An 11,319-nucleotide genomic window follows, 5' to 3' on the forward strand; every position below is an offset into this window, starting at 1 on the left:
TCGATAGTAGCTTACATGCTATGAATTTATTATTGATTTTCTGATGTAAATTTTCTAAGTCTGTCTTCAATAGTTAATGCAAGAGCCTAATGCCTCAAAAGCCTAATATGAACATCATTTTCGTTCCATCTTCAATAATCTAAGCCTCAAAGCGAGGATCGATAGTGCTTGAATGAATCAATTGTCCCCATAGCTGCTGTAATCGATTCTACATTTCTCACACAATGTATAATTTTCGAAAGAGAAGGAACAGAGTCCAAAGCCGAACCCATCAAGGGTCCCAAAACATGAATCGTCTATGGATCTCAACCATTATAGCGTTGTTTCGGTGGAAAAATGAGCACACATATCTAGCAATTGGCAAATTACTGAGCTAACTACAAAATTCTTTTCTTCTTCGAAGATGTGTTTGCTAGTTTTCATTTGCAAGAAGATCCAGTATCAAAAGCGATCAAGATTCAAGAATGCTGTTCCCCCTTTGTTGTCGAGCCAAAGAACTATGCCACTGTACATGGAGTTACACTACAAAATACTCATCTCTGTCGCGCTCATGTTGTCGTCATTGCTTCCTTCTTCATGATCCTGACAATTCCTTCTCGTGCAGAGACACGCCAAGAGCAAACAACCCGTGGAAGTGGCGATGGTGAAAGCGTAGAGCGCCCAGAAGCTGTTGAGTCCCAACCTCGGTTTCTCGTTGGTGATGTTCCTCATCGTGCACTCAGGAGAGAACCACTTGTTCTCTAATCTTTTCATCTCACCGCTCTGGGAAAGCTCCATAATGGCCTCAGAGAAATTTTCAGCCAGTGGAGAGCCTTTTTGGAACACCTGCATATGGGCAGTTAAGGAGAGATAAGTAACAAGGAAAAGCATTTGCAAGGCCACTATTAGCTAATTAATGTTTGTACAATGTCTTTCTTTTTTCTCTTTCTGGCTATAGTAACCCAAAGCGAGTTTGGTGGTCGAACATTAAGCCTTGTGCTCTCACCTGGGGAATTGGATATGTGCTGCTTCTCTAGCGGCTAGTAATTTTGTGCCACTGCATCAATACCCGGTTCACGAGCTAGTAGACTTAGCAAGTGTAATGTGGACAAATACTGAGGGGTTCATCCTCGAGTGCCGTTATTCCCTCTATACCATTTTTATGAACTCAGACTGAAATACATGGATCAAATCATTCCCTAAAAGGACTATTCAAAGTGCTAACTGCGATTCTGTTTATATATCAGTCCTCAACTTATGTCATACTCTGTTGTGGTATTTTAGTACTCAAGCCCCTTTTTCTTTTCGACCCAGCCTATAGAGATGCAACACACAAATTTATGATGCTATTAACACTCCGAAAAATCAAGTCTATTCAGAATAAATGAACCATACTTACAAAGCCAAAACCGCCAAATCTGTAGTTTTCATGAGTGGCAACATATCCATAGCAATACTCAGTGAAGAAAGCTCTCTCATATGGGTACTCCAGAAAAAGAGCAGCGATTTTGCCTCCTTTGAATTCATCTTCATAGCTCGAAGTGTTCCTTATGTGGACGATGAGTTCCTTCGAGAACTCCAGCATGTTAGTCAGATAGTCACAGACGAAAGTATCTGGGTCACATCCCACTCTTTCTTTAGAACTTCTCAGCCATTCTATGGTGGTCACAGTTGGTTTGAGCTCCTGGAGAGTGAGTAATGAGGTGAGGCCGGCAGTATAACTCTGTGTCAAGATCAATGCTACAAAGAACCAAATCACCAGCACGATTCGAGTGAAGTTGCGATAGACTCTCTCTTCTGCAAAAGTCACCAATGCATTAGTCTTTTGTCAAAAGTTTGGGCCGAAAGGAGTGTACATGAGCTATAATCAAGAGAGGGAAGTTACTTACTATGAGCAAAGAAGAGAGAGGAGAAAGTGAACCAAAGAGCAGTCGAGAGCTGATTCGTCCAAGGGCCTCTGAATTCCGGATTGATCTGATGCTCCAAGAACCAAACTACCAACATGGTGTATATAAGGATGCCCCCAGAAGCAACCCACATTGTGGGAGTGAAAGGCTCGATAAAGATCAATGCCCTGTCCGTTTCTTGTTTTGCTGGGACTATCATGGAAAGCTCTGATCCTATAAACGGTTGTGTGAACTCAACAAACTGTGAGCGATTGGCCAGAATAGTTATGTCACCGACTGCAGCATCGTAGGTCTTCCATCAAGGTCATAATATGGAACAACATCAAAGCAATGCAGTTTAGAAATAGGCACCGAAATTGCACGGTCGAAGCAAAACTATAGTATCAACAGGATGTGAGACTTTGACGGTCTATTAATGCAAAGTGATACAATCTTGCGAGTGAGAAAACTGATATCTGTGTGAAATGAACTTGTTGCTTCGTTTACTTTATTCAGGCTCTGATGGTGTATGTATCAGAGAAAGTAATATTTGATACTATATAATGCAATGATGCAATAATCATGCAAGTACAGAGATGATGTGGTACCGTACCTTGTCATGAACTTTGTTAACCAATTCATCATATGTTCCGTCGTGACGAAAAAACTCATACTTCAAACCATCAGGAAAATGAGAAACAGCCTTCTCGAAAACATCTATGCAAAAGCCAATGTACTTTGCATTCCCTGTCGTGTCGTCCATTTCCTCCTTCACAAACTTATCAAAAGGAGTTTTACCGGGAACTCCGATAACCAACGTCTCCTTCTCACTTGGAGTTTGTCGTTCTTGGGTCTTCAGTATGTCTGAAATTGTGTATGCATTTCTTCTTGAAATTTGCTTTGGTACAAAAATCCTTGAGAAACTGGAATTGGGAGACCAAAGCTTAACCTCTCTATATTCATTTCCATCAACACTTACAAGTTGGAAATTGGGTCGATGTGCCAACTGACCTTTCTCAAATCGTATTGCCCCGCTCAAACCCATGAGTCTAGTGCGCGATATTCTATTAAGCAAAAACTCGGGCATAATATCATGACTCGGCACTGCATCTATTGCATTTTTGACGGTCATAATGCAATCATATGCTCGAACAGCATCGATTCCAGGCTCGAAATTGAAGTTCTTTCCATACTTGTGATGGAACATATTCAAGAATTTGGCTTTGAATTCTCTATATTCCTGGTTTTTGGGACGGTAGGTGATTATTCCTATCGCACCTTTGACGGTGGAGGAGATTGCTGAATGTTCTACTGAAGTTAGAAGATTGGTGAATGGTTTTTCAGCAAATATCCAAACTGAATTTCCATAGAAGAGTCCCATCTTCTTTGCTTCTTTAAGAAAATGAGCACTTCCCTGCGATGATAATCCTAGAACAATAAAGATGGGAGATGCCTTTCCCTTCAACGTCATTAATTTCTCTTCCAAAGACACTTCTGCTCTAGTCGGAGATGAGAATGCTTGAAGTATCAGCTGGTCCTCTACTGTCGAGCCGATTTTTCCAAGCTCTTCAGACAAAGAATTTAACAGCTTGGAGTACATAGTATCGTATGCCCCAGCCTCATATATTATTGATACTCTTTGCCTGTTATAAGAACTAACTATATCTACAATGCATCTAATATGGTCGGATTCATCGGTACTCATTTGAAACAGTGAAGGCCATAGAGTTTGCACCGTCAATGTCGGTGTTATGTGGTCTCTGGCAAAGGATATGACTGGTACCTGAGATTGATTAGCGATTTCAGCTACTAAAGTTGCTCCCTCCCACGTCTCCAAGCCAACGATAACTTTCACATTCTTCCTTTTGATCAGCTTTTCAGCTGTTAAAACAGAATAAAGGAATTGAATATACTAAACTTCAGCATTCAAGGCAATTTTCTTTACGAATGTCTTCTACTAATTGCACTTATTTACCCCTATTAATTGGGTTTTTGGAAGAGATTATTGCAGTTATACGTTCATTATGTGATATACATGTTTAGATTGAAGAACGTCAATTTACTATTGTGATAACAACCGTTTGTGCAAAAGCTTAAGCTCTCGGTCATGGATCCACAATGTATACCAAGTATTATTTGGTCAATATGGATACTCTGCTTATTATTCGCAAAAAGCCCATTTTCTGCATGGAATATCGAACGAAATGATCCCGTAGTTTCAATAAATAGTTACTAGTTTTTCCGTGTGAAATTGCAAATGATTCAAGAAGTTCCATAACTTTTTTACTGGTTGATTTCACATAATCATTGGGTCTCTTAAATACCGAAAAGGTTTCTGCAAGGGTTTCATTGTGTATTTGAAATATTACTGAATGTAGAACTTCTAGTAAACATTCAGCACATGCAGAACAATTGAGAAGAAAACAATAACAGATGTACATGATCTGAAAGCACACTTGGGGTGATTATTTATTACTGCTTGTGGCAACTAACACGTTTCTAACAACAAAGCAGAAATTATTGCAGACTGCAGCTACCAAATTGAGGAAGGGCAAAGAAAGACTAACCGGCCGAAATTGTTCGAAGGGGCTTCGCATGGGAGTTTATGTAATGTGGCTTTATGTAATAACTTCCTGATGATGAGATGCTGTTCACGTCTTGGCATGCTATTTCGATTGCCATACGTATTTGGTCGCCGAGAAGCGAGTCCAAATCAAGAATCACGCCCACTTTGAACGTGTTCCTCTCATCGATGGCTTTGGCGACTGCACTGGCGTAGCTTGGGACGAGGAGTGGCGAGAGCAAGACAAACAGCTTTAAAATGGACAAAATGTGTCTTGTACTCCTGATCAATGATCTTCGAACAAGACCCATCTCGGAGACCTCAATAACTCCTCCTCAAAAGCTAAACTGAGTGTTGAACTATATTGCTTTGCAAATGGTTGTTTTGTATTTGTCATAAAAGGGACCCATTTAAAATTTTTTGCATATTTATAGAGGAGAGAGAGAGAGAGAGAGAGGAATACGTAAGTGCAATGAAAGTGATTTTCCAAGAAAATAGGTATAGGATGATTGTACAGAGAGAGGAAGAGAGGGGTATACGTAAAGTTTATGAGGTTCGCTGACCAAAAAGTCAGTGTTGATTTGGTCTTTCCGAGACTAGAGTTTTGTTTGTTTTATCGCAAAGTCTCTCTTGGACTGAGGCGGAGAATCAATGGACAGTATTCTTGCGGGCTTCCAAGATTTGTATGTTCCTCGACTTTGAGAATAGACCAAGTCAGTGCTTTGTTTTGACGGCATTAAGATCCCACCGGACCCGAATTTTCAAAGCACAGAGTCTTCTCATCCTAGAGCCTTCATTCGCGATTTAGAATGCTGCGACTGGTTCCAACCTTCGAGCGATATGATTTATTCCTTCAATACTACTTGATAGCGGCTCTTGTTATTGTATTCTAGGTTCATCAGTCCTGTCAATTCAAATTTGTAGGATTTGAAGCGGGCACGTAGGGATGTGGGGTACTGTTACACGCCCTGTGACCCCAAACTCTGATGAACAGTTGGATTAACCCCGGATGTCCATCAAACACTCAACCCAGAGAAACCCGCCTCTCTCCTCCCTTCTATCTCTCTCCTCTACCCAACCAGACGGTTCCAAACCCGACCTCAAGATGTACGGGGAGCTCCGGCTGCCATTGCCGCGCTCATGCAGCCACCTCGGATCCTCGCACCATCAATCCTCCATCCGTCGGTCAGAGCACAGTGTATCAGCCTAAGGGATAGAGGAGGGAGAGGGGGAAAGCGCGAGATGGAATGGATGGATGGATGGATGGATGGGATTTCCTCTATACCCACTTGCACTTCTTTCGTAGTGTAGACAAGGAATACATGTAGGAGATACAGTAGCTAGGTAAAAACAAATTTGTGGCTGTTCTAACAATTTTAGAAAAGTATATATACAATAGAAAGAATTTGAACCAGAACTCTTTGTTATATCAGTCTCCAAATGATTATTATGAAATGTTCTGGCAAGCATTGGTAATGATTATGAACCAGAACTGTTTCTTGTCTGCTGTCCGTTATTAATAAAACGTTTTAAGGTCCCGTGCAACAAAACAAGCAGTAAAATAGGGGTTTGAAAGTAGAGTAGAAAGAGGAGAGAGAGAGAGAGAGAGAGAGAGAGCAGGATGGTTGGCGGCTGCCACCATCATGGTACCACTTGGAAACGTGGCCTCGATGGCTTAATTATTATTCCCATTGGCTACCGTCGTTCTCTCTCGAGTTAAATCTCAAATTTAACCATATTGATCTCGAGTCACAAGTTTGGAATGGAATAATATCCATAAAATTCTGTCAGGCAAGAGAATCCCGATAAGGTTATTGAAATTACAGAAAAATAGGGGTCTCCACCTTTCTCATGCTCTATTCCTTAGCCTAAAGCAGAATTATAGTATTCTCTGTGCATGGTAATTTCTAATATGATCAGTAGGATTTAAATCTTGTTGGTAAAATTGTGTAGCTGCATAGTGATTTATTGGTCAAATACTCTGATAGTGTAATTATCTACAACGTTAGTTATTTATCAAAGTTGAATGCAGTAGTAAGTTATAGAGTAAATAAATAATTCTGCATATAAGGTAGTAAATTACTCACATCAACCGAAAAAAAAAACGGTTACTCACAAATTAAGAATTAACAACTTCGAGTGGAATGTAAGTTATCTACCTAAATTTTGTTACTTAAAATTAAATGTAGCAGTGAAATTAGTTGCTCACCAACATAAGTCTGCTTGCAAGTTCATAACTTACCAACAAAGTAGGAAGCTATTGGAAATAAAGTAGAAGTTGGCAACTTACAATTGAAATAAGTAAATCCCGCTTTTTTTTTTATTATAGCAAGTTAGGACCTGAGTATGTCCTAAAATCGCTTTGTTTGAACTCTGGGACGTTAAAATTCGGGAGTATTCTCTGGGGAGAGGAAAGAAAAAGTATCTCTCCAATTAGGGGGCTAGGTATGTGGGCACTGATACGTTAAAATAAGAAATGCAGTCATTTCAGCTCGTTAGATATTTACACCTAGACAGGCGGTGGTTGGCCCAATTGCAAGCGCAAGCTTCCCCTGCTTTGGTGAGGTAACCTCGGTAACAACACCAAGAATCCAAGGCAGGCTTCCAGTTTACCGAGGTAAATCCTCGATAAATCCCGCTTTTATTATAGCAAGGTACCCACAATTTGAGGAATGTACCAATGCCAAATGCAATGTTAAGCTGTAAAAACTTTGCCATGGAAGTTAGAAACTAATAGCTGATCAAAATGTACTTAAGTGATCTATGCCTTCGGTCACTACACTGGAGACGCTATGTATGACAAGCGACGAGCAAGAGAAAGAGCTTCGAGATGGTCGAAATGTGTCTCGTACTTCTTCCGCTAAATGAGCTTTGAAGAGAACCCATACTGCTTCGTGTTGGTCTATGAAGTGATTTTCCAGGAAAATAGGATGCGAAAATGGCTGCAAGCAATGTACGTGTAACGAAAAGTCGAGTCGATTTGGTCTTTCTTGGAATGAGACGAAGACTAAATGACAGTGCTCCGAGGGCAAGGGAGGGTAGAGTAGTTATTACACGCTTGATGATGTCAGGAATTACGCATGTCCCGTAACGAGGTATTTTCCGCTTTGATTCGTAGGTCTTGAGTTTTGTTCTTATCAAAATGACTCTCGTGAGGTGAGGGGGTGAGTCCTTGCCATAATCATCCTTTTGATTACGGGATTGTGAGAGGGAACGATAAGTTCCACGTTGATTGAGAGTAGGCTCATCACTTTCCTCACGAGGGAGGGCCCTTTTGATAAGGACAACATCGTGAGACTCACAGGCCGAAGCGGACAATATTGCATGATAAGGCACATGCAAACTCTGATATTATTAAATACAGAACTAAATTTGAACCGTCGTATCTAGTGAGACATATGTGAAACAAACATGAGACTAACTAATATTTAATAAGTCATAATTCTCACTCAATAATTTCTTGACACGAATAGGCGATGGGGCCAAAGGGCGCCCGCACCCTACCCATTTTATTCTCTTTTTGTATTATAAGAATGTCAATAATTACATTTAGTGTTCGCTTGAGAAATGAATCTTTTGGCAGCCCCTCAATCAAATCTTGGTACAGACACACTTTCATCTATACTAGGTAATCTCAATGAATCTTTTGCCCCCCCCCCCGCCCAATCATTCTTGGTTGGTACACCCTTTCATCTATACCGAGTAATCTCTCTCTCTCTCTCTCTCTCTCTCTGCGCGCTTGTGTCTTCTATTTTCTTTTCCATTTTAGCAGCAATTTATTATCTAAATAATTAGCATGTTGTTATATTTTGTAGATTATGACATTTGATGATTCTAATAATAATTCCATTTATCTATCTTCAATCAACTTATCAAGTGTAGAGTTCTCTGATAATTTATTCTTGATATGATGTTAATGCAATCTGTAAGCTACTCTCGTTGTGTCTTGAAGAAAGGAAAGGAAATTTTTTAAAAAAAATCTCTTTATCGGTTCAAATTAGAATTTCACCTCCCCCTTTATTGTCAATACTCGCTAATATATATTTTTATTGATCCTGAAACGTTTTTTTCATGGAGTGAAGCCTAAGCCAATGAAAAACACAGCTAAATTTCATATTAAACTCGGTGAAATAAATTTTAAACTCATATTATGTATGAGAAAGCATTATTGTATGGGTAAATGTATAACGAAACAAATTTAATTTTCCATTCTATGTATTTTGAACGATTGATCGATATTGTGTTGTGGCTTCCTCAAGATTCGACTTTTAAATCCATCCCTGCCGAGGGTAAAATGATTATGTGAGAGTGATCTACGTCAAAACACATTCAATTCATCAGATATCTGATACATTTCACTTGACACTCATAATATCGGACAGTCCAAATGCATTTTAACGCATATATTTCATTCATATGGTAATTTATTATTATACGAAGCTTCCAAAATTCTCGTGGACTTTGAGAATAGACCAAGCAATTGTTTGCTTCTATGACCCTAAGATTCCATTGCCCTCAAATGTTCGAAGTACGCGGAGTCTCCCCATCCTAGAGCTTCGTACACGTTAAAAAGATTTGATTGCAAATTTTCAAAGATTTTATTCAAGATAGCAACTTGACTTTAGCAAAAAAAAAAAAAAAAGAACATAGCGGCTTGATACGATATTTTAAAATTCACCGGTCAGTCGTGTCACTTCAAGTCTCTTGAATATAGAAGTAGGTAGATTGACTCACCATTGACCCCGCTAAAAAAAGGGTATTTCTCTTTGAAATGTCTTCTCAAAATGAGACTTTTGTTTTCCTTTTCTTTCCAAGCTTTTCAAATTTTGTTAACCGGTGCACTTGTTAAACACATAGAGAAAATTTGTCAATAGTAATGCACAATCTTTTTCTCATATTATGTATAATAATGAATTGAAAATGAAAATATTTCTTTATTAAGTATGGTTAACTACTGTCTCGAGCATACTTATTGATAAGACCATTTTCATTTTTAATGTACTTAAAAAGATATGACTTGACAATTTTGGGATATAAATAAGGGGTAGTGACACCAATGGTCTCTATAAATAAGGAATTGTGAATTATATGGACTGAGCCCGTGAGGAGTAGGAAAATTCGACAAAGCATGAGGGAACAGTGGCGAAAATCACATAGGAAAATAGAGATTCTGTGCTTTAATTGAGATGGGCTAAACCCATATAATTAGGGCTGGAATTTATTAAAATTTTTGGGCTTAATTGAGCCCATCAGTGAAATTAAACTTGGCCAATCCCACATGGAGCTAAGTGGCAAAAAATTACAAGGAATAAGAGGAGGAATTGAGCTTTAATTAAGATGGTTAGCTCATGTGAGCTGGAATTAATGAGAAGGCTTTAGTTTTAATGAAATACGACCCGTTAATCCTTTGATAAGGCTGGAATTAGGCCCGTTCAAGACAGTTAAACCTAGTTCATAACATTATAAATAGATGTTTATGCCTCACAATTGAGGGGTCGGCAATTGAGAATTGAGAGCATGTATAGAGAAAAACACATAGAGGAGAGAGAGAGAGAGAGAGAGAGAGAGAGTCTCTCAGCCAATCCCTTGGCCGAGATCTCCAACTGTCCGAGCCATCGGTCGTCGCCCATCGCCGCCACTCCTACCTTGCCATCCTGTGCCACTATCTTGACTGAGCCAATTGCACCGAGCCGTGATGGGTTGTTGCTCTCCCTGCCGATCGATGCAGTTAAGCTCTCCCTCTGATAACGACAATGCTGCTTCCTGTCTAACTGCGACCTCAACTAGCTGAGGAGCTCCTTCTCGACATCTTCTCTGCTCCAGCTCACTATGTTTCTAGCCCGCACTCAACGGCTTGTTTCCTTCTCCGCCTGGCGACGCTACTGTTTTCTTGATCCGAGCTGCGATGACCCCTTCACGTGAAGTTGCTGTCCGCAACAACAAGGCCTGCACTAGCAAGTCCTGCACCCTCACCGACGCTCTTGTCTACGACTCGACCTTACCACTACTGCTTCCCTGCACCACGACCCTTGCACTGTGATGATGAGTTGTTGTCCTTACGTTATCGGTCCCTTACCAAGCTAAGTGGTATAATTCTCTGTTTGTGCAGGCTTCCTGGCGAGACATCACTGTTTGCAGCCTTCCCGACAATCCTTGCCTAGCCATAGTGAGCCATACCGTCGATCACCAAGATGACGAGCAATCGAAGCTTCACTGCGACGATCCCTCCTTGATCGAGTGCCACCGAGAGCCACCGAGAGCCCCTCACCAGTCGCACCACCACCGGCCACCACCAATCCTCCAAAATAGGTGATAATCCTTATTCGATTTGAATTACACATTTTGTTGCCTATTTTAATTGGATTGTTATCCAACTTGGATTTTCAAGATTGTGGGCATTATCCAATTAGGATTATTTCCTAATTTGACAACGTGCACATGGTCGGTAGTTTGATCTATAACAATGAGATAGGATTATTGACCGCACAGAAAATCGGAAGAGTGTCGGTTTTATTTGTCAGCAAATTTGAGTTGATTAGAATCTCCAATGCTTATCTTTTGCGATTTGGTGCTTATCTCTTGCCATGAATGTTTATAATGTTTGATTTGTATCAGTTCCAAAACATACCAAAAAGATTATATAAGATCAGGATAGATCTTAGAATAGATTCTAGATAAGACTCCGTGATAGATTAGGCTATTTTTCTAGATAGAATGCATGCTAGGATAGGGTTTATCTAGTCAAGATAGGTTTCCATTCAAAATAGGATTTAACCTAGTTTATTTTCTAGTTTGAATTCGATAATATCGCACTCTAGATATTTTTTTTATTAATTATGAATTTTAATAAAAAAAATTACAAAAATAACATGTTCATGTCATATAGATTTA

At 39.8% G+C, this 11,319-nt stretch overlaps 1 protein-coding gene across 2 annotated transcripts; it reads right to left on the reverse strand.

Moving 5' to 3' along the window:
- Positions 1-369: 369 nt before the first annotated feature.
- On the reverse strand, positions 370-4,807 carry LOC115680568 (glutamate receptor 2.9-like). 2 transcript variants are annotated; one of them, XM_030604387.2, is made up of 5 exons: positions 4,433-4,807; positions 2,479-3,746; positions 1,869-2,178; positions 1,379-1,776; positions 370-825 (listed from the first exon to the last, which is right to left on the reverse strand). In XM_030604387.2, the coding sequence occupies exons 1-5, from the start codon at positions 4,737-4,739 to the stop codon at positions 523-525; spliced, it is 2,586 nt and encodes an 861-aa protein (XP_030460247.2). In that variant the 5' UTR covers positions 4,740-4,807; the 3' UTR covers positions 370-522. The 2 variants fall into 2 exon arrangements, with proteins under 2 accessions (XP_030460247.2, XP_056171698.1); XM_056315723.1 differs by having other exon boundaries at positions 2,479-3,648; positions 4,433-4,607.
- Between the last annotated feature and the right edge of the window lie 6,512 nt (positions 4,808-11,319).

This window comes from Syzygium oleosum, unplaced genomic scaffold (assembly GCF_021117445.2).
Source record: "Syzygium oleosum isolate NSW1041296 unplaced genomic scaffold, Sole_v2.1 Sole_v2.11, whole genome shotgun sequence".
Lineage (NCBI taxonomy): Eukaryota > Viridiplantae > Streptophyta > Magnoliopsida > Myrtales > Myrtaceae > Syzygium > Syzygium oleosum.